Source organism: Rosa rugosa, chromosome 7 (genome assembly GCF_958449725.1).
Source record: "Rosa rugosa chromosome 7, drRosRugo1.1, whole genome shotgun sequence".
Lineage (NCBI taxonomy): Eukaryota > Viridiplantae > Streptophyta > Magnoliopsida > Rosales > Rosaceae > Rosa > Rosa rugosa.
Window position 1 is genome coordinate 21,749,336 of NC_084826.1, and position 22,136 is coordinate 21,771,471.

At 37.9% G+C, this 22,136-nt stretch overlaps 5 protein-coding genes across 8 annotated transcripts; 2 read left to right on the forward strand and 3 right to left on the reverse strand.

Annotated features, from left to right (window-relative positions):
- The first annotated feature begins 303 nt into the window (after positions 1-303).
- LOC133722427 (probable disease resistance protein At5g45490) lies at positions 304-2,103 on the forward strand. Of its 2 annotated transcripts, none has more exons than XM_062149324.1 (2): positions 304-478; positions 710-2,103. In XM_062149324.1, exon 2 carries the CDS (start codon positions 721-723, stop codon positions 1,903-1,905), a length of 1,185 nt encoding a protein of 394 aa, XP_062005308.1. In that variant the 5' UTR covers positions 304-478; positions 710-720; the 3' UTR covers positions 1,906-2,103. The 2 variants fall into 2 exon arrangements, with proteins under 2 accessions (XP_062005308.1, XP_062005307.1); XM_062149323.1 differs by having other exon boundaries at positions 304-474.
- A 1,587-nt stretch (positions 2,104-3,690) lies between these two features.
- On the forward strand, positions 3,691-7,665 carry LOC133721775 (uncharacterized). Its single transcript, XM_062148504.1, has 3 exons — positions 3,691-3,925; positions 4,525-4,642; positions 5,222-7,665. The coding sequence occupies exon 3, from the start codon at positions 5,232-5,234 to the stop codon at positions 7,308-7,310; it is 2,079 nt and encodes a 692-aa protein (XP_062004488.1). The 5' UTR covers positions 3,691-3,925; positions 4,525-4,642; positions 5,222-5,231; the 3' UTR covers positions 7,311-7,665.
- Positions 7,666-8,148: 483 nt separating this feature from the next.
- On the reverse strand, positions 8,149-11,870 carry LOC133722196 (metal tolerance protein C2). The gene is made up of 10 exons (XM_062149017.1): positions 11,329-11,870; positions 11,130-11,238; positions 10,947-10,986; positions 10,237-10,313; positions 9,661-9,749; positions 9,171-9,240; positions 8,993-9,031; positions 8,756-8,906; positions 8,585-8,674; positions 8,149-8,442 (listed from the first exon to the last, which is right to left on the reverse strand). Exons 1-10 carry the CDS (start codon positions 11,735-11,737, stop codon positions 8,341-8,343), a joined length of 1,176 nt encoding a protein of 391 aa, XP_062005001.1. The 5' UTR covers positions 11,738-11,870; the 3' UTR covers positions 8,149-8,340.
- Positions 11,871-12,474: 604 nt separating this feature from the next.
- Positions 12,475-15,966, reverse strand: LOC133721098 (nudix hydrolase 23, chloroplastic). The gene is made up of 8 exons (XM_062147622.1): positions 15,528-15,966; positions 15,149-15,280; positions 14,119-14,195; positions 13,807-13,942; positions 13,568-13,708; positions 13,414-13,472; positions 13,108-13,175; positions 12,475-12,864 (listed from the first exon to the last, which is right to left on the reverse strand). The coding sequence occupies exons 1-7, from the start codon at positions 15,795-15,797 to the stop codon at positions 13,115-13,117; spliced, it is 876 nt and encodes a 291-aa protein (XP_062003606.1). The 5' UTR covers positions 15,798-15,966; the 3' UTR covers positions 12,475-12,864; positions 13,108-13,114.
- Positions 15,967-16,662: 696 nt separating this feature from the next.
- LOC133723606 (uncharacterized) lies at positions 16,663-21,138 on the reverse strand. Of its 3 annotated transcripts, none has more exons than XM_062150493.1 (6): positions 20,788-21,136; positions 18,826-18,918; positions 18,281-18,413; positions 17,659-17,932; positions 17,495-17,549; positions 16,663-17,140 (listed from the first exon to the last, which is right to left on the reverse strand). In XM_062150493.1, exons 1-6 carry the CDS (start codon positions 20,914-20,916, stop codon positions 17,066-17,068), a joined length of 759 nt encoding a protein of 252 aa, XP_062006477.1. In that variant the 5' UTR covers positions 20,917-21,136; the 3' UTR covers positions 16,663-17,065. The 3 variants fall into 3 exon arrangements, with proteins under 3 accessions (XP_062006477.1, XP_062006476.1, XP_062006478.1); XM_062150492.1 differs by having other exon boundaries at positions 17,659-17,935; positions 20,788-21,133; XM_062150494.1 differs by lacking the exon at positions 18,826-18,918 and having other exon boundaries at positions 17,659-17,935; positions 20,788-21,138.
- Between the last annotated feature and the right edge of the window lie 998 nt (positions 21,139-22,136).

The window sequence follows — 22,136 nt, forward strand, 5'->3', positions numbered from 1 at the left end:
CAGTCACATGTATTAAATTTAAAAGCTGATCGAAATTTAATTGTCTCTCACGTACTTAGATGACCGGGGCTGTACTCTTTCCTAACTATCATATTTTATAAGTCTAGCTTCTCTGAAGATCCAAATCTTCTGACACCTATTTAACTAACCCAACAATATATAATAATTAAAGCAAAGATCCTATATGTACTTTATGGGTTTAGTTTGAGTGCAGATTAAGCTCACTCAAGCCATATTCCTTCCCTTTTCCTTTTCATGACTTCATGATAATTGACTTGGCCACCATGTTTCCAAACTGTTGGCCTTTAGTTCTGTTAATCTTCTATATTCACAACTGAGACAGAATGGCAGAGATTCAGAGAAGTGATATGAGACGCATCATATCAGCTCTATCAACAGGAATGCACTCTCATTAGTCCATTGTACAGCTTCGTTCTTGTTTCAGACTTTTATTTCCGAGTCCATCACAAGCCAGTAGGTTTCTCTCAGTCTTCTTTATCTTTATGTTTGTGCTTATGAATTATGCATGCATGCATCTTAGACATCAGCCTTTCCACCTGATTTTGGAGCAGCAATTATATTAACATACGAGTTACACTCGTTTCAAGTCACCAAGTTCTAAAGAAAAACTAATTACTGATGAAAAAAAAAAGTTTATGTATTCTACTTGCTATTTCAACTTTGAGTAAAGAAAAGAGTGTTGTTGCAGAGACTGGTCCAATGGCTCAAGAAATGGAACTGCACTTGAAAGACAAGTTCCTGGACGGCCTTGATATGAAGGACAAAAGCATCTCCAAGATTCCAAGGTACAACCAATTTCAAGAGATAAAGAGATTGCTAAAAGACATGTTCAGCTCATCCACGCCTGCAATAGTCAAGTTTCCGAGTGCAACCAATTTCAGGGACAAGCTTTACAAGCTCAACAATCTTTTGACCGACTGCAAGATGCTATCAAGAAAACATGGTTTCAACTCTCCGGAGGAGCTAATTACTATTAACAGAATCCGGAGAGACTTAAGACAGATCAAGAGGGATCTCCAGGCCATTACGAAGGATGCATCAAATCGAGACATTAATGAACAACGTATTAATGGTGATTCAAGCTCACATGATAGAGACATTTTGAGATGGACTACTCGTGCAGTAGATGCAACAAAGGTTTATGGACTTGATGATGAGGTGTTGTCCATGGAAAACTTGCTTCTCAAGAAAGGAAGTGATGTTCATCAGTTCAAGGCAATAGGCATTGTAGGCAGGGATGGTATAGGAAAGACAACGCTTTGCCAACTGATGTTCAACAAAGATGAAGTGAAAAACAACTTCAATCCAAGGATCTGGGTATGCATGGCCAGACACCCGGATGACGACGAGGATGAGGATCTTAAATTAGCAATTGTCAAAAGAATGTTGAGGTACCTTGGAGTCGAAGAGGCAATAGTCAAGTCGATTTGTGATGTAAAACCTGGCCTAGAAGGACTGCTATGTGCTCTTTATCTGCAATTGTTGGGCAAGAGGTATCTAATTGTGCTTGATGATGCTAGGGAGACAGACTCATGGTATAAAGAGTTGGATTCCAGTTTGACTCATGATAAGAAATGGGGTGACAGTTTCGCATTTGGATTTCCAAAAGGCAGTGGAGGAAGAGTCATAGTTACAAGCAGAAATGAAGACATAGGAAATATGATGGTTGGGAAGGAAAATATACATCACCTTGAGCCCATGTTGGACACTGAAAGCTGCTGGGCAATATTCAAAGACTCGGTTGACGAATATCTGTTACCTACCATTCCCTCAATCTTGGAAGAACTAAAATCAGAAGTAAAACAAAAATGTGGTGGCCTTCCGTTGGCTGCAAAAATGATGGGGCGTGCAATGCAGGAGGAAGAAGAGCGTACTAGAAGCTAGAAACCATCAAGGAATCATAATACCCCAGTAATTTAAGTGCTTGTCAATTTTCATTGTTTTTTACCTTTGAAGTTGTTTGTGCTTTATAAGTTCATCTTTAAATAAATATCCTAGTTTTAGACCAAGTAATTTGATCTTGCTAAAGCCTTGTACGTGGAAACTTCAAACAAATAATGTTTTAGATCAACTTCGATCTAACTTTTTTTTTTTTTCCTTTTTTCTCAACTTCATGCTTATGATTAATTGCTCAGCAAAAGTGGTGGCTAATTAACATCTTTATTGACCATCATTTGTCAACTTTGTCAAATTGCAAATGACGCAAATACTAGTAAGTATTTAATTGTTTTCTGTCAGTTAAATTAGTCACAGTATTGTTGGGTTATCATCTGCAAGTTTCCGATCATTATTAAAGAGTAAGTGTTTCGTTTCCTTACTGAACAAGCTAAAGCAATTAGACATATTAATTTGAAACTCCCATGCATGCATAGATGTATTCTGCTGGGATCGATAAGTTACAATTTTTCTCACACAATCCCTTGTGATGGATGTTTACATAACACTGATCGAGAACATTCAGAGACCAATCCTTCGCAAGGTTTACCACGCTGCTCATAAGGAAAAATGTTTTCTCTCCTATCAAAAGGAATAGGGCTCTTTTTATTATCGACCAGGGTGACAAGGTGTTGTTGGTCATTAGCATCATGCTTGTAACTTCTCCTAACTTGACTTGAGGATACCTCCCAATAATGCAGTGAACATGGCAATCAAAGTCACATTCATTGCAGAAGTAGAACCAACGCTGCGGATCTCGTTCTCCTTCGCATATTTTGCAATAATATTTACCTAGCTGCTCGTTTGTACCTCTCTATTTGGTGACCTTGAGAGGATGATTGTCGTATCTATGCCTTATAGTATGCAGTAGTCTGACACATGAAATACACAGATGGAAGTCGCGCATCACTTTCATACAGCTGAAGCGAATAGTTGGTAGAGTACTATCAATACCACAACCATGACAATAGGCATACCATTTCCCCAATGGAACGGTAGAACTTCGACATGTTCCATCTCCTTCTCCAATTATCTCTTACTGTGAATTCAGTAATAATTTTCACTTGAAACTGTACGTATAAGCTGCAGGGAAGATTTTATTTCAGTTTTAATTCTTCTATACACATTATACGGTATTGAAAGTCATTCACTGTACAATGGAATATGCATGTGTGCAGGGTCCGTTAAGTACGTAGTAGTGTTCTTTTCTTTATTGAGAATCAAAGTATAAATATTATCGAACCAAGAATTGAACCAGTTGTAAGTAAGCATCAAGAATGCAATACTTCTATAAGGGATCTAACAAATTAACCAAAACATTCGTTGGATTCTTTGCCGTTGAGAGAAGTAATGAATAACAGAATGCTTAAACCGAAAGCATCCTTTATGCATGTGTATATGCACGGAAGAGTATATGCTTTGTTTCTTGGAGAGCACTGAAACCAAGAGAAGTAAAGAAAAGAGTACGTAGAATGGAAAACGTTAGGGAGGGAGACTGAAAGAAACCCTTCTCTAGCTGACTCTTTGCTCCCGAGAGAAGTAAAGAATTAGCAAAGCAAAGTAGATTAGTCACTGAAAAGAATAATTGTCTTAGTTGGCTTTCGTAGAGACTTGAGAGTGACATCCCACAGAATGTTCTCATTTATTAGATTCATTCCTTTTACCTTTTTAGAGAGAGAGAGAGTTCAGATTGGAGTGCTTAGAGAGAGAAAAAAATGATAGTGATTGTACTATATATATTATATAGGTAGGTAATCAGACAAACAAATGGTTGACGATTTGATCAAAGCTGTCTGAAACCCATACATATTTTCTCAGGGACCCCCCCTTCCTATATTTAAAATCCTCTAGCATGGCTGAGAAGTGCTGGCTATCAGCTCGATCGATCAAAATTTAACAGGAAACACTCATTAGTCTCTCCGGCCACAGATCGGTTTTCTGATTTCTTAGTTACAACTTCACCCCTCAGGTTTTTCTTTATATTTCTTCTTGATTTTCATTTTATGCTTTTATTTTCTGTTGGTTTGTTAATTATTAATTTGGTGTTCCATATCCATGTGCCTTCATAACAAGAAAATCGCATGAACTTGAGACTACAAATTCCAATGTGTGTGTGTGTGTGTGTGTGTGTGTGTGTATATATATATATATTTGAATTCTTTTCTTCTGCTAACAGTAATAGGGGTTGGTGTTGCTCCAATGTTGATCCTCCAAAACTTTCATTTCTTCCATCGTGAAGTTTCTTCCGGAAAATGCCCATTTTCAGTTATGAAATTTTGTTCCCACTATTGAGAAGTTGCCTTCATTTCTACTAATATTATCTGCTAGGTTGTTGGGGGTGGGGGCGGAGGAGAGAGCTTCTTGAAGATCTTGTTCCAGAAAACTCACATCATTTATGTTAGAGCCTTACTGACCCTGAACCATATAAAGCATTAAGGAAGCTATCATCTCAATCAAAACGGGGCACTCTGTTGAATTAATTATGGAATTTTGGCATTCCTAAATTTAACTCCATGATACATGACTAAATAACAAGTTTTCCAATTTTTTTTTCTTCTCTGTTTCCAGGAGAAGTAAAGAAAGAGGAGGAGCAAAGGAAAAAGATGGGGATGAGAAAGGAACAGAAGTGAACTCGAGTATGCATGTAGCAGATTTTTAATTCCATTCCGGAATCAAAAATCAATTGGTGAGTTCTCTCACTTAATCTGTCCTACAATGTCACACAAAAATAATTGAGTTTATGCTCATATCAAAGAATTGGTACAGACAACTGACAACAAATAGTTATTTAGAAAGAACCAATGTGGTTATATTACTTACATATCCAGTCTTTCATCATTTGATGAATGATTTTAGGATTCTAGGACTTGCACATTTGTTTTGTTGTGTTTTGTGACTTTTATGTCTCATGGAGTGCCTCTACATAAATGCATGGAATCTGAACCTGACAAATATAGTATGTGATACAATTATGTAGCAAAAAAGAAAAGAAAAGAAACGTACACTGCAATAGCTAGCTCAGACGTTAACGGACATAACAAATTCTGCCACTTAATAAGTTACTTGTAGTGGTTAAGTTTATTCCAGTGAGCCAACTCATCGATCAGATTTGTAATCGCTCTCCTTTATCTAATTCATTTTATGCTTCATTCTTTGTTTGATTGCTGTTGCTTTTTGTGTTTGATAAACACATGCATTATGACTTATTTAGTAATTAGAATCTTGCACCCAACTTAGACATTTACTTCAAATTCTTTTCTTGAAGCTACCTATATATGGAGGCGTCTCTAACCTCGGAAAAAATCTTGACCATTGAGTATGTCAGAGAGACCCTCATTCCCAGACTCATCGAGCATCTCAACAAAGCCAAGGGTACGCTAGCCAAGGGTTACCTTTCCGATAACCACGCCGACAAGGATGAGAGAGACAAACTTACCACTGAAATGGAAAAGCTACGCAAAGACCTCATTTTTATCAAGCAAGTTTTCACCGGATTGGACACTTTTGAAAAAAGCACAAGTGATCTTTTCAAGGTTCTCCAGCAACCAGAACACAGCCTGGAGCAGCTTTTGGAGCCTCCTGCAGGAACGCAGACCGGCTTCCACGAGCCGCTTGCAAAGCAATTTAAGCCCAAGCTTGGAGTGCTTGGTGAGGTTATCATCAAACTGAAGCTGCTACTTCCATCACCGCACAAACTGTTGTTGGACAGGTCCAGTACTTTTCAACTGTCCAGCATTCATTCGGGTGGAGACGAGCATCTCAATCGATTGCTTGGCTTACACTCAAGTGAGGTGTTCTATAAAAGCCAGGCTTTTAAAGACTTTCATGATGTTTATAACAGTCTTGGTGTTACTGCAAAGCTCTGCTTGCTGAGTTTCTCGGTGTTTCCGGCGAATGAGGTTCTAAAGAAGAGGCGTTTGGTACATTGGTGGGTTGGAGAAGAGATCCTCTACCCTCCAGTTGATGGTGAAAAGACGGTGGAGGAAATTGCTGATGGAATATTTGAAGACTTAACAGTGAAGGGCTGCATTGAACCGGTCAAGAAGAAGCGGAGATCAGACGTGCAGAGTTTTAAAATGCACCCTCTAATTCGTTCAGCGGTGATTCGGATTGCCAAAGACGTTGAGTTCTTAGATTTTGATGACAAAGGGAGACCAACTACTGAATTTTCAAGGTCTTATCGCGCGTGTTTGGTAAGTGGTTTTCAACTGAAATTGGCAAATAAAAAAGAGGAGGAATTAGAAAAACTGCAGACTGTATTCAATGTGAACGATTCTTATCCGAATTTTTCCCAAGTGGAATGGTCCAAGTTGAAGAATGTGAAGGTTCTTTATCTTGGAAGGTGGCACAGCAGGGCTAAACATCACATTGAACTAGTTGACAGCAATTTCTTGGAAGGGTTGAAATTTATGACACGTTTGAGGTTTCTCAGCCTTCGAGGAATATCGGGGATCATGGAGCTGCCTGATTCATTATGCAAGCTTGTTTGTTTGAAGATCTTGGATCTTGGAGCATGTCACAGTCTAGAGGTGCTTCCGAAAAAAATAAGCTTGCTTAAGAAGCTCACACACTTGGATATGTCCGAGTGTTACTTGCTGGATCGTATGCCTAAGGGGATCAGATCGCTCTCAGAACTCGAAGTTCTTAAGGGGTTCATAATTGGTGATCACAAGGAGAACACTTCATGTACTCTGCATGATTTGTCAGGATTGCAAAAGTTGAAAAAATTGACAATGAACACAAGCAGGGAGGATTTTCCCAACGAAGAAGAGCTAACCGTTTTACAAGGATTTGGTTCGCTTCAAAAGCTAACAATAGCATGGGGAGGAGTAGAATTTCTTGCCAACCGCCAAAATAAGGATAGGAAGCAGGACAATGTTGGAGCACAACCAAAAACAGCAAGCACAACGGATGCCAGTGGAGGTAACAGAAATGAAGATGATGCTAATGGCATTCAAAATCATGTGCCAAAAACCCCGGCAAGGTCATTAACCTTCAAGCGAAGGGCTATATTGGCTCCGAGGATTCGGGAACATTTTGAAGCACTTGAGAAACTGGACTTGCAATGCTACCCTCATATGAAAGCACCGACTTGGTTGACTCCCGGAATGCTCAAGAAGCTGGAAAAACTCTACATTAGAGGGGGACAGCTCCAAAGTCTAGGTCAAGTTCAGGAGAGTGACAAGTGGACAGTTGAGATATTGCGTTTGAAGTTCTTGAGTGAACTAAAGATGGATTGGAATGACCTCCAGTCAGCATTTCCAAAATTGAATTATGTGGAGAAATTTAGATGCCCTAAGACCACTTTCTTCCCATGCGATGAGACTGGAGTCTGGCTGAAGCCCGGAAACTGAAAAATGTGACCAGAGCAAGTGGAAATTTCAGTGTGATGCATTCATGTTTCAGCATCTTACACAAGTGCTCACGATAGTGAAGTATGTTTTTCCATTGTTACATTTTACTTTATGATTTCTTTATTCTCTTTTCTGAGGAAGAAATTAGTTGTGTTTCATTTAGAAAAGCACACAGTTATACATTATTGTGACAGAAGTTTGCCCAGTTCAACAAAGAAGCTAAGAAAATACTTTTCTTTAGGTCTTTGGGTTCAATAAAATTTGATGTTTCTTAAAATTTGGGTGTAGATTGTACTTGGGATTTGAAGAAAATTTCTATGTTCATTATCATCAGAGGAATCTACCAAGTTATAGACAATTAGACATTCTGAAATTCAACTGTTCAATTGTTAACAAAGACGACTGTTAATTTGTTCATTGTGAGTAGCCAAAATATGTGAGGTCTTGTATAGAGTACAACGATGTGTCCTGCCCCTTTTTCTACTGCAAATACCATAAGAATCAGACTAGCTATACCTATCTGAAGAAATACATATAAGTTTTCTCCTTCCCTGCAAACACTGATAACATTAATAGAGGTAGGCTTTGCAACAGATCAACTCTATAAATGTTATCAGTATTTTTAGACTCCACTCGGAAAATCTTCAGGTCTGACGAGGAGGATAATATAATACTGATTTTTCAAATTAGTAATGGCTCCATCTATGGTTACAGAGTAATGATTTATACTTGCGGCTACAAGAGATGGTCTTTCAATTTTCTCACTATTATGAACTTTGCCCAAATAATTCTAAAATGAAGGAGAACGATATTGATTACACCAAATTACAGTGACATGGATCAGATCGAATTCCTCTCTTTTATAACAGGATATATTTTGGTTACCTTCTACCGGTGATGCCATGGTTTGAAACAACGTGAGAACAATCTATATCTCAAGACTTTACCAAGAAAAAAAACCTATAACACTCCAATTCGATATGATTTTTACCAACAACAAATTCAATGCATAAGCCAGAAACAAAAAATCTCAGACATAGTCAGTTTGCACGGTCAAATCCTGTATTCCCAAATCGTGGTACAACCCATGCACCAATTGAAGAACCGGGCGATCATCTATCCCCTTCTTGACCTGTTAGAATTAGCATCATCGGCCATTAAAGGTAGAAAAGGTAGAAAATTATTACCCAGAAGAGAACATGTAAAATTGTACATAATAATTGCAATCATCCACATGCACTGAACATAGAACTTGGTTTTCAGTAGTCTCTTACCTGTACTGAGAGTGAGCCGACAACATGACCAGGAACAACTTCCCAAAACCGAGCCTGAGAAACTTCAGAAACATCTTCGCGGGCAGTAATCTAAGAAGAATATAGAATAAGTAATGCTAAATATTGGAAAATCCATTTACTAATAAAGCTTCTTATATAATCATATACAACCTGTCGCCAGCATTTGCTCAATGCTGAAGTTGGAACGTTTGGTGGTGCCATTTGGAGCAGAATACCACCAGTTGCTCTAAAGAGTGGCATTACAAGCATAAAAACTGCAACTGCAACTAGTCCAAAACACAAAACTTCTGCATTCTGAACCCTGAATATTTGAAAACAGATCTTAGGTGAGGAAGAAAAATCAACCAAGGAAACAAAGAGATAAGGTAGAAAGGAAGTAGTCTTTACCCAAGAGACAGAAACCAGGATGCCAGTATCAACCCTGCACTGGGAAACATATTCGATACACCAGATCAGATGGAAGTTTACATAAGAGAAAAATATATAGAGCATGCAGGCACACAAAGGCAATTAGTTTACTATAGAAAGAGTTGGCGGATCAAGGCAAGAATAGAGTATATTCTACCTGCGAATGGAATCTGCAAGAACGTGCAGACAAACTGAGTGGTTGTTCATATCTTCGGCATTCCTGTAAACTGCAAGACATATATGTATGCTAAATAAGAAAATGTACAAGAGGTGAAAAACATCTCTCTCTTTTTTTTTATATTCTTTTTAGATACCGCTAATCCACCAAACATCTCATCTTCAGATGTTCATACCCTCCTAAGTGCACAGAATTATTGATATTCAACGCATACTGATAACATCCCATGCATTCGCTAATACCTTCCTATCACTTTAAGTGGTACTTTTCAGGGCCTTTGTTCCGAGGTTTAACCTAGCTGTATTAGCACCGAGGATATACTAAGCCCATTATGTGCAATCTTTTATCCAATCAAATTGCAATGAGATGCATTAGAGTCAAGTAGGTTTCAAATCCAAGGAATTTCATAGAGCCAGGTCAAGTCAAAAGCAGGTCTCCACACAATACATAAACTAAGCTGAAAACTTACCAAGATTGATACGAGCATAATTTCTGAAGAACCAAACACCAATAAGATTCACCAGTAGATTTGTCACTGCCGAAACAATCAAGTAATGCCTATAACCAGAAAATTAACAGATAATAAAATTCATCAGAAGGAATCCTAGAATCAATGAGAAAGCAAACAATTTCTAGCATGGAAATTCATCTACTGATGTTTACATATATACAGAAGATGATGAATAGATAGATTGGCCCACAAAACGACCAAGCACATAAAGCATATGCACAAGTACCTAGTCATTGCCATACACCTCAGTTTCAGTTACAGATACATATCAAACACGCGAATCTAGACAGGCTTTTGCAAAAAAAGACAAAACAGGCATCTGGAGTCTCATGAAATGCAAATTTCAGAACAAAACTGAAAGCATATGAAATGGTGACCCAAGAAATATGAAGTGTATATAAAGAAATACAACAACTACGAGAAGAATTTAGTCCAATTGGCACAAAACTTGGAACAAGTACAGTTTTATCAGTGGAACAAGTACATTTAGATGCAAAATATATCAGATCATTATAGTAAGCATGACCAACTTACTTGTGCTCAGATTCATCCTGTATGAATGCGTGAAGCGCTTCTACAGCCAACGAGAATGACATAAACAAAAGAAACAGCTGTCTAAATGTGTAGCAGAATCAAAACAAAGTCCACATATTAGCCGAGGATGCATGGAAGCCAAGTTATTCAATACTTATAACCAAAAGAGAAAAAGAGGGGAATCTCTTCCGATACAACAAGATAAGATCTTTAAGAGCTCAAAAGTGAAAACAAATGTGGATCAAAGAAAAAGCTTCCATCTAAATGTGACCAGAAAAACATCTTAATCAAGTTCAAATAATGGCATTGCATTGCAAATTATGAAATTTTACTAATTATTGGTTGTTAAGAGATTGTTCTACAGACTTTCAAAAATGAGACAATGCCTAGAAAATGAGTGCTTACAAAATTAAACAGCCATGTAAGAGGAAGATATGCAATATCCACAAGTATGAAGATAAAAAAAAGTGTATCAAGAATTGCCATAAATTGGAGCTCAAGTGAAAGAATCACGTACCGGAAGAATTAAATATAGGACAACAGGCATAGTAAGGCAGGAGTAAAACTAATCTAACCATATTATCCATATACTAATAAGAGACGCGCCATTACCTATACTAGAGAAACTACATAGCTTACCATGAAAAAACAAAGTTTGCAGAATTATAAGAAAAGTGGGAGGCAAGAGAAAAGAAATGTGAAATACTTACAGCATTGGTAAAAGCTGACAAAACTTCAAGCCTCTTGTACCTGTTTTTAGAGAACAAATGGAAAACACAGCACACACATGATTCTCAAATCCAAAACATCCCGAAATCTTATCAGCAAAAAAAAAAAAAACAATTCACCATTTCCATTTCCATTTCCAGTGATACAGGACATAACAATCTCACCCGTAAGTGTAAATTCCATCAGGCTTCTTTCGAGAAGCCGCCATTGCGAACAGCGAAAACGTCAACAAGCCACACCCAAAAGTTAAATGAAATGCATCTGACACCAAACCTGAAAACACACCACAGAAGCAATCCAAATGTAAATCATATCACAAAATTACATAGAACAATAGGTAACGAATCACAAATTTTTACCGACCTACACGTCCGGTGAAGAGTCCAATACACAACTCGGCAGTAGAATAAGCCACGTTGAGCGAAATCAAGAGGAACAGTCTCTTCATATACCGATTTCCGGACCTCAGGATCCGAAAGACCGATTCGAATATCGTCAAAAAGGTTAGTTTCTCGGCCGAAACTCCTCCTTCGCCGAAAAAAAGCTTGTCGTTTTCTTCGGCCGCCGGCGGGACGTCGATACTGGAGACGCTCCGGGACAGAAACGGCGTCGACGAGTCGTTGAGATTGATGGAGCGCGGCGTGTGCGGGGGGTCGTGGTATTGGTGCAACGAGGCTTGGCGGGAAAACGCGAGCCTCCGATCGGTGGCGCCCAGGCCGAAATCGGAGCTCCATGGACTCTGGGAGCCTTTGAAGGAGTTGCTCTTTTCCATGAAAGGGGAGTCTTCTGGTTTGAAATTTAGGGATGGGATTCAAGTCTGAGATTCATATTTATTTCGGAACCCTAATTGGAAACTCAAAAGTCTCAAAGTCAAGTAAACGGTGTTGACTGTTGAGGACTAGGCTAGTAGCAGAGACTTGTTCCAAGAAAATCGAAAAGTATTGGGTTACCTGCCGCCTGATTGCTGATCAACGGCTCAGACTGATCTTGGTAAATGCACGAAGGATACGTTAAGTCGATTCAGAGGTAGACTAGTATGAGATTACTCTATTTCTATGTCGAACTAAATCTATCTCTGTATTGAATTAAGTCTTCTTGATATATCAGTACATTAATCTACTGTGAAACTTCCCCGTAAAAATGATCAAACAAGTCAAATTTTTCATATTCTAAACTCCCTGCTATAAATTATTTGCGTTTATGGCAAATTGTTTCAGATTGCTTGGCTTTTTAAAGGCATTTAGCAAGTAGCGCTTCACAGTACTGCAATGCACAGTTGGAGCATTTCACATGCGCCGAAGGGGTTTATCTTAGGTCTAGGAAGCCTTTGGGTTCCTCTTGACAAAGTCAAAAAATAAAGCAAGTAGCGTTTCAGATTGCAAAACAGTTTACTTGTTTTGCAGAAAAAAATGAAAATAAGCTTGAATGGGAAACTCAGTTTAATGTTTTAGATAAGGAACTCCAAAGTTACTCTTATCACAAATTCAAGCTCGGATGGAAAACTCATACTGAACATGAGAATCAGCTACATATATATAGAGTAATCAAATATATGTTATGTACAAGAAAATAACTAATAACTGATGGAGAAAAATTTTCATTGATTTTTGAATAGCTGGTCCTTGTTATTACAATTTGGTTCTCTACGTGAGAAGGAATTTGACACGCAACTGAAGAATAAGTAGAACCATCCTCTTCAGGTGCTGAAATTATGCACATCAACTGTGTGGCTGATTCACTTGGCACTATGAGGAATTCGGAATAAGAGAATGAATGCCTATACAACAGATTCTGGAGTTGGAGATACTGACTTCCATTTCTCAACATAGATTACACCCCCGACTTCTCCATTGTGCTTAAAGTTCAACTCCAATTATCAGACCAGATGGGTTCGGAAACCTGTAAACAGTGACATTATCAAAATAAAAAATGTGGGTCTATCATTGAGAAGTACAAGAGATGAAATTGAGATAGTGAACTTTACAAAACATAAGGAAACTTATGTGCAGACCACAACAAATACATGGCCACATCCATAACTACAGGTTGGAATTAAAGGAGTACACTAACCCATTGCTCCAGAAATCAACATAATTGTATGGTGGGCAAGGGAATACAAAAACATAAATAAATAAAAATTACCATCTTGTCAGGACTGCATATGATGATCCAAAGTATAGGCATTAATGTCAGAAGGACTTGTGCCGGGCCTGAAAATAAACATCAAGATTCAAGCATACAATAGCACTTACTTGATATTCAGCACTGGAAGATTTACAACAATCAAATTTGAACTACTCAATAATGTCTAATTCAATTCTAGATGTGGTTGGACTTTTTTTGTCCTTTGTCTTGCCAAATGCCAATGAATCATTTTTATCCCTAGAACAGCAGAAATTGCAAACGTTGTACTCTTTTATACCTGGAAAATCATATAATTGAACATACCTTTTATTAATGGTTCCATAGTGGAACTTAACTTTCCCGGCCTTCACATCTTCAGCATACTGCAGCCATAAGCCCATAAAAGGTAAGAAACTGTGACAGAAATAATGTCTAGTAATTGAATAGGTGTTGTAGGTTGTTCAAAAGAAGCCCATACCAATTTTAAAGTAACTACCATTGACGAGAATGACAGAGAATCAAAAGGTATATCATCAAGTGCAAACAGTCGGCATTCTGATGATTCTGGACCTGGTGAAAACTGGGCTTTCTTCAGCCTTGCTAAGAAAATTATGTAAGTCTGCTCAAAGAAACACAAAAGCATCTTTACCAAGTGTACAAAATTTTGAAAGTGAAGAAAGAAATTCTATATAAATAAAGAGAAGCTCCCCCACTTACCTGGCCTATTAGAGGGATGTCCAACTGAGCAAAAGGTGATACAATTTCAACTTCTGCACATGCTTCTTCCCAGGTTTCCCTTATTGCTCCTTCTGCAGCTGATTCCCCAATTTCTAGGTAACCTGCTGGAAGAGTCCTAAATAACCAACAATTACTATGATGATAAACCTCAACTACAAGATGGTACATTCATTATAACAAAAAGTTGCTAGTACCCCAGGTTGCTTAGACATAATTCTATTCCAAAAATGCCCAAATCAGTTGGCCATTCGGCCTTTCCAAAATAAATACTTCATTCGTTAGCAAACATACCAGAGACCATATGATGGTTGAATGTTCCTCTTGCAAAGTAGAACCATGTTATCATGCTCAATCAAACATCCCACAACCTATAAACATCAGTTGAGCAGACAATATCAAAATTAATGTCACATTTGAAGGAAAACAAACTATTCAACTGTGCATAGCACAGCTCGTAATAAGGACCAAAACACAGATTAGCATAAGTTTCTGAACGTCACAGTACATCCAACATTTAAAGCTTTTTCCCTCCGTTTGAATTCTAATTTGTTTCTTCTAAAATTTAACATTTGCAAAAGAAGGAAAACGAAGCAGACCAGACGGTTAATAATATAACAAGACTTACAACAATAATATGTAAGCGAAGGCCACACATGCATTCAATATCTTTTACAGCATAAGATCCTCTTTTTTTTTCTTTTTTTTTTGAGAATAACAGCATAAGATCCTAAGAAGCAATGCTGAGTTGAAAAACAGGGTAGCCTTTATAAAATTCTAAAATTAATGAGTTAAAGACGTAAAGGAATGGCATAGTTAACCTTAATTTTCCATCATATCAGAATCAACAAAAGCTTGTAGTAGCATATATTCCACACAATATTAAGTTCTAAAAAAAAAAATGAAAAATAGTGATTAATAAATTAAGTCAAGTTTGAATGCATACAACGTAGTCTACAATATAAATCTCAAGTGACAGCAAAACACACATGGAACTGGAACAAATATTAAAGTTGCCACAAAACTACTACTACACAATATCCTACCATCTACCTTAACCATAATCGTATTGATAGCAAGAAGGTACATGGAGACAAAAGAAAAACATTAGTCTTTGAATATCATATACGAGATTCTTTAACTGATACTGTCTCGCGTTAATGTAAATCCTAATAAACAGACTCTGACAATTATAATGCATCAAGTGCAAACCCACCCAAGATATTCAATCAAACAAAAACAGAATAATGTATTCCTTGATTGGCAGTTGCATAACTCAATGAAATTTCCATTTGCAAAGCAAACTCTAGTTTAAACAGCATACCATTTTTGGGTTCTCATAGGCAATCCTGTCACAAACTGTGCAAATAGCTCTTATTTTCTCCTCTCCATCAGGTACCTCATGCTTTGTTGCACCACCGCACCACTGGCAGAAATTGATCTTACGAGCATTGCCCTTCACAACAACAGAAACTAAATCTGTAAAGAATACAGTACCACATAATAAATTAAACAAAATTCAAATGCTTAATATGTATCACAGCCTGAGAGTATGTCAGGTCAATTGTGTTTCTGGAGTGCTGTAACAGAATTATCCAAGTGAAATGAACAAGTGAACCAAAAGTTTCCCCAATTGTTGCAAAACCAAAATTCTGTATCAAACCCATTACTTTGAAATTGAATTCAGACCAGAAGAAACTTACAACTGACTGAACCACAGTTGATGATGATGAAGAAGAAGAGGAAGAAGAAGGGGCAGCTGGGTTTGACCCGGAATGAGCCGAGGACATGCTGAAAGCTCTGAAACGAGTCCGGCGAGCTGAGGGCCCCGGAAATAGCAAATTGGTTGGCCTTGAACAAGAAGAGAAAGGTTTGGTGGAGATGGAAGAAATGAAGGAGAGTCTACAACAACTAGTAGTTTGGGGCTTGACCAACCCAGATGAAGAGCCCAAGATCTGTATGGTTTTGAGCATTATATGATATTTATTTTTAGTAACAGCAAATTTGACCAAGATATTGGACCAGAGAATCGAATCCAATTCTTAGAGAGAAACAAGAGAATTCAGAAAAAAGAGTGAGCTGCATCGTATTCGGTATTTTTCAGATGCTATCGCTTTTGTCCAGAATGGAGTGGTGTCCCGCGTTAACTCGGTCAATTTGAGCGAGTTTTATTCACCTACTAAACTTTTTTTTTTACCACTTCGGTTACGTTAGTAAGTTAGTGACACACATATCCAATCGGTATTCGAAACTGAGGTCTACGAGAGTATCCCAATAAAGTCAGACTAATCTCCTGCAACATGGGGTACAAACCTAAAAGGAGTGAAAGCTCTAAAAACCTGTCGGCCACAAACTGGTGGAAGTGGGACTCAAACCTAGACATGGGTAAACTTTCGTTTTTTTGTAAAATGACCGAAACTTTTGTTTTTGTAAAAGGACCAAAATTACACGAGAGGAAGCTTAAGACAATTAAGGATTAGAAAGAGAGTGAGTTCGACTAAAATCAGTCGTTGTAAATCTGAGTTGAAACAAAACAATTGATATTGCAGGAGAAATGAAGCTCATGACTTGAAACAAAACGACTTTGAAAAATCTAGCAGCAACAAATTGCAAACCAGCAAGATTCTGGACATTATGACCTGGTTAAGCCAACAACTAGGATTTGTTTAAATTGAGAAAGCAAAAACATCCCATCTATATATACTTTTTTGGTTTCGGTTGAGAGTTTCCTGGTATAGTACACATTTTTCTTAACAACATCTGTATTATGTATTTGACCTTCTGTTGATACTGATATTTCCATATTTCCACCTGTTTTTATTTCGGTAAATTTCTCAATGATTCACCAAGATCGATATTTTATACCTTGTTGAAAATAAGGAAAAGTACAATTATTGTTACAACCTCAATAAACATATGAATTAAAAGAATGCCTCCATACTTCTAGCAATGAAAAGTCGCCTGCTACCGCCACCATTGGATGATTATTGCACCAGCCTGCTGCCCCTTCGACCAACATAGAGGCATCCCTATTCTCTGGCTGTTTCATTAAAAGATTTCAACTATGAATTTCAGTTACCTTTTCCCATGGTGACCCTAAAGGTAGATCTACCAACCTTCCGAAGGTCATCTGGGGTTCAAGCCTAAAAGAACTACATCTTCATTCAGTTGCGATGATATGTTACATCTACCAGACTAATAGCATCTGCAGTTTAACCAAACTAGTAGAGTTGGGGAATCCTCAATTCACAGCCAATTTATCACATAAAGATTGATAAGCTGCGCTGCAATGCTTGAACTTTTCCTCTGCAGCAGCCTGCAATACCACAAGTTAAATGCAAATGATTTGAGTCAGGTAACAGATTGTACCCATGATATATTCCACTTTACCACTGGAAAAATAGTACAACTTGCGAATTCTATAATGACAAGGCAATCCACTTTCTCACTTAACTACTCATGATATTTAACATAACAAATTCAATTAACTGAGCTTCGCAAAGCCGTTGGAGCCACATGAGTGACTTCCAACTAAACATATATGCCCCACAAAGGGAACCACACGCATCAGTGTCTGGCAGTCACCACGCCTGCATGGGCTAATGGCCCTAGCATCTGCCAAGATTCAATATATGAAGATTCCTAATGAATGGTTAGAGCATGCTGATACCTTGGAAGAGCCCTGGTGACGATCTGGATGCCATTTCAGTGCACAGGTTCGATATCTGAAATTGTGAAAGTGTGAAGGGATTAGATGATAAGGAAACACCAACATATGTGAGCGCACAAAAGGAGAAAGAGGTAAAACAAGGAGATCCTGCTAAAATAACTCACGCATTTTTGACATCTTCAAGTTTCAGAGGGCCTGCAGCACTCAATCCAAGGGCTAACCTCTCATCTGACTCCGAATCGTCAGACTCAGATTCGTATTGTTCCTCATTACGATGTCTCCAACTCCATGATCTCCCAGAGTGATTAGAGTAATTTGAAGAGCTTCTCCGCTGTGAATCATCTTCATTAACAAATGACCAGTAAAAGAATCCGCTCCCACCAAACCTGGACTGGAAAATGGTCTCTACATCTACATAATCTTCACAAAACTCGAAACCTCCTGACATAGTGTTCCGAATGCACTTAGATTATGTAGAACTTCAAGGATGATGAAATGTAATCAAGACAAATGCATCAATCATGCAAGGATGTAAAGTGCCTATTTAGAACCCTGATATATAAGAGATGATGCACAAGGAAAACCCCAACAAACATACACCAGTGGTCTTTGTCAACCAAAAGTGCACTTTAACCCCACATGAAAACATTTCCCACCACGCAATGTTCCTATTAAATTTGGTGAAAGATGTTTCCAAGATGGAACAACTGAGAAGACCCGAATTATCATATAGGTCATTCACATTCATAATTTTAGCTACATGTCTTTTATTGCATGAGTACTTACTTCTGCCCCAGCTGGAGGCTCCTTGATTGCTTCCCCATTTCTTTTTGGAGCCCTTCGCTGAGTATTGCTTTTTAAACCATGAAGTGCCTCTATTTGAAGATGGCTCGTTCAAATCATACGGATTCTGCCATTTCTGCAACATTCAAAAGATACATAAAAGACAATCAAAAAACAGAAAGAAGACAAATTTTGCAAAAGGTCACTAATTAATCACCTATGCATACATAAGAAATGCCCAGAACAATATTAAAAACATAAGTTGACCAAAAAAAATAGTTTAAAACATGAGCAATCTATGAGATATGCAAGTCATTACTGGGATGAAAAGAAGCCAAACTATAAAGTACAGTCATGTCCAACAAGAGACACCACTAAGAAGAAAAACACAGAAACTTCAAAATAATCTACAGCAATTGACAATTTAAAAATTTCTGGAACAAAATTTACACGGGCCAACCGATCTAAATGCTTAACAATGAATGCGATAATAACAGGTATTCTTGCCAATTGCAATTTGAAAAGAGTTAACAACAAGGACGGGGAACCTGAAATAGGAAGTCTGCATAATCATTGACATTGCGCAATAATGTTTGTTTTGCATGTATCCTTCTGGACCTTTTTGAATAGTTGTGGTTTCTCTGGAAATAAACAGTTATAAGTAATTGACATAATTTTCAATTGCTATCAGAAAGAAGAAAAGAGAGTATAAAGTATTGTAATTCCAAACGAAATAAAAGAACACGAATGAAGCTAAAAATTTGAGACATCCCATATATCTATAGAAAACAAATCTATCTGCAACCTAACGACAATTAAAGTCCCCTTCATGCAACAAATTGGCCAGTTACCTGATAATCAGACATGTATGAAAGATTAACACCAACATTTTTATGAAAGCCTCCAGCGTTACTAACAGCCAACTAAATGTCTAAGTAGTAACTAATGAAAAGAAACAATATAACAAAGAGCACATTAACAGAAGTGAGGTATTTGTCGGACCCATCTTGGTAGAGCTGTCAGCTGTATGTGATTTAAGAGTGTGGGAGAATGTCATAGTGTGATGTTATGTTGGTTGCTGGATATACATTTAGTTGGTAATCTCTCATAAATAAAGCTGTTAGTAACAATCTAAACCCTAAATGTACTATATATTAATATTTCATTGAAGATGTCATTCAAACTGTGTCCTTTTCCAGTTGTTTTCTAAAACCTAATATCTCTGGATTCACTCCCTAATGTAAGAGATTTGCAAAGCATGTTTAGAGATGTGTATTATATCTCAGTAGCAACAATCAAAATCCTGGATAAAATTTTAGCAAGATAAGTACGGTTACAAATACTACAAAAGAATATTGTTAAACCGGAACGTGCTCCCCCACCCCCACAAAATAGGAAACTGAGTAGAGAAGTTGCATGATGACAAAAGATAACGATTTGAACTGCACGGCAGATGTGGATAACTAAAAGGACATTAGGATTCTGCGAGTATAAAGTAATATAAAAACCAAAGATCACTCTATCTATTACCTGACCAGATATTTCAATTTCACAAGTATCAAAGTTCCTTTTGAGAAAGCTACCTAAAATGGTAACAAATCTGTTCTGCTGGTCTTTATGAACAAACAAACTACATCACATTTCTAAAGTCAAGATTAGAAGTTAATGATTGATAGTTTGTCAATGCAATCATCAGGTTTGCTACTTTGCCATTGAATCTGAAATCCAATAGTCACATTATTCAACTTTACCCTTGATAACCAGGAATTGATATTTGAATTTGACACACTAAAAGAACTTATACAGTCCCCTTCTCAAAATGTCACCGCAACTTCTTACCTAACACTCCACAAAATGTACCACTATTGGAAGGGGGGGGGGGGAATGGATAGGAAAAGAACAAAAATTCTAGGACTACAAAATCATAAGACAGATAGACTTTTTTTTTTTTTTCCGCATACACATGGTAACAAACTAACACTCATGGAGAATGTCAACACAACTAAAATCTAAGCAGCATTTCAAAGTTTTTATATTCTCACTCAATGTCATTCTTTAGTAATTTCCAATCAACTAAAAGTGAGATATCTACGTTAGTGAATGCAGAAGCTAGTAAGGCAGAAATGTGGCAAACTCTATTTGATTAAGAAAGCTTGAATTTTCAGCATAATGCTTAAATTAATTCGAGAGAAAATGCAGAAAATCAATGAACTTGGGCTAAAAAGTCCACCAATAAGCAGCTAATAAACAATTGAACCCTGTTAAGCCACATTCTCCTTTAGCAAATTACCAATACCAAATGAAACCATTACTTTTTCCACATGCTTTTCACAGCCAAACCCAGAACAGGAAGTAAACCAATCAATGCAAGAAACAAAACCAAAAATTCTGATCGTGGCATAGCCAAATCGCCAAAAGGATTAAACTTTAGCAGAGATTATAATCCTTAAACAAAATGCAAAATAACCCAGAACTATATAAACATAGATGAATGCAGAGAGACGGCTTACAAATGATTCCCAGTTGTTGTTGCGTCTTTTACGATCCAACACAGGGGTTGAATGAAACAGGGCACTCCTCACATAAATCGAGTAGTTCAGTTTTGAGTTTAGGAGAGCCGTTTTCATCGCGCTGTTCATTTTTTTTTTTTTCTGAGAATTGATGAGACTCGAGAGCTCAGAGAGAGAGATGGGGGGAAAGTAGCAGAGGTCAAGCCCCACGGCCCTGGAGCTACGCTTACGCTACGCCGACTATTATTGGGAAAACCTTCTATGTGATAACCAGATGACCCGACTCGAAATGGGCATTACATATTGGGTTCCCAGTTTCCACATTCCAACCACAAGATACGGTTAGGTTTGGTCCAAGGTTCTCACAGTCACATGAACATAGTCACATGATGATGAGGATATTTTTTTGTTTTTTTTATTAAAAGACTATAATTAACAACGGAAATCTCTATGGCATCTATTGTTTACAACAAAAAAAAAAAATCCTAGGAGAGATTTTTCTCTCTCACCCTAGCTCTCTACGGTGCCCTCGCCTCCTCTTCTCCTAGCTTTCTTCTCTACATCTCTCACCCTCAACCCTCACTCAGCCACATGGCCTCCATTGATGCTATCACCGCTAGCTGCGCTGCCTCCCTTGCGCTTGCAGAGGGAGGTAGTGCTCCTGATCTGGGGAGAATTGGTGGCGGCCCTGTTCGTCGGTCTTCTAAATCTTTTCTGATTGGGAAGCCTCTGACCTGCCGACCGGTCAACCCTACAGCCTTCAAGGCTCACCTCCTTTGTACCTGGATGGATGTCACTCTGGTGATGTTGAAGAAGAAGTCGGGCAAGCTACTTGGGAGTAGGAACAAGAATCATCGCCCTAGCAAGAAGCCGAATGTCGCTGCTTTACGACTCTCTTACCCTGCAGTTACTGGTATTGATCCCAGCCCTAGCGACAAGGGCAAGGGAAAGCTTTAGGCTTTTCTAGGTTTCCTTGCCTAATACTCGAAGTTGAGTCTTCTATTACTTTCATCTTAGTTTCTCTAGTTGTACACCAATTGAGGTCTCTAGGCGGCTAGATTACTACTTCATGGGAAGTTGGTAGGGAGGATTTTCTTTCTTGTGGTTAGGCTCAATAAGTGAGTGAATGTGTTAACAGTGAGGGTCACATGTCCTTTGTCTGGTAGCTTATACCATTTATGATTTTGGTGTAAGACAGCATTTGATGTACGTGCCTTCTGGCCATGGATAAATGAATGAAGTTATCTATTTTCTCAAAAAAAAAATCTATTGTTTACAACATCAAACAGTAAGGCATTTGAAGCATTTCTCGAACATATGTTTGAAGGAAATTGAGGAAAATCTGGTGG

What these genes read in the sequence shown, in the direction of transcription:
- LOC133722427 (XM_062149324.1), top strand. Translation starts at nt 721, where the DNA reads ATGGCTCAAGAAATGGAACTGCACTTGAAAGACAAGTTCCTGGACGGC.
- LOC133721098 (XM_062147622.1), bottom strand. Translation starts at nt 15,797, where the DNA reads ATGCTCAAAACCATACAGATCTTGGGCTCTTCATCTGGGTTGGTCAAG. An exon ending in CCTATGAGAACCCAAAAATG is followed by an intron (nt 14,196 to 15,148) that starts GTATGCTGTTTA and finishes TGATGTTTATAG; the next exon opens with GTTGTGGGATGTTTGATTGA. An exon ending in CAACCATCATATGGTCTCTG is followed by an intron (nt 13,943 to 14,118) that starts GTATGTTTGCTA and finishes TTGGTTATTTAG; the next exon opens with GACTCTTCCAGCAGGTTACC.
- LOC133722196 (XM_062149017.1), bottom strand. Translation starts at nt 11,737, where the DNA reads ATGGAAAAGAGCAACTCCTTCAAAGGCTCCCAGAGTCCATGGAGCTCC. An exon ending in TGTCAGCTTTTACCAATGCT is followed by an intron (nt 10,314 to 10,946) that starts GTAAGTATTTCA and finishes ACATTTAGACAG; the next exon opens with CTGTTTCTTTTGTTTATGTC. An exon ending in TCGGCTCACTCTCAGTACAG is followed by an intron (nt 8,443 to 8,584) that starts GTAAGAGACTAC and finishes TAATTCTAACAG; the next exon opens with GTCAAGAAGGGGATAGATGA.
- LOC133723606 (XM_062150492.1), bottom strand. Translation starts at nt 20,916, where the DNA reads ATGAACAGCGCGATGAAAACGGCTCTCCTAAACTCAAAACTGAACTAC. An exon ending in ACAACAACTGGGAATCATTT is followed by an intron (nt 18,919 to 20,787) that starts GTAAGCCGTCTC and finishes GTTTATTTCCAG; the next exon opens with AGAAACCACAACTATTCAAA. An exon ending in AGCCTCCAGCTGGGGCAGAA is followed by an intron (nt 17,936 to 18,280) that starts GTAAGTACTCAT and finishes ACACTATGTCAG; the next exon opens with GAGGTTTCGAGTTTTGTGAA.
- LOC133721775 (XM_062148504.1), top strand. Translation starts at nt 5,232, where the DNA reads ATGGAGGCGTCTCTAACCTCGGAAAAAATCTTGACCATTGAGTATGTC.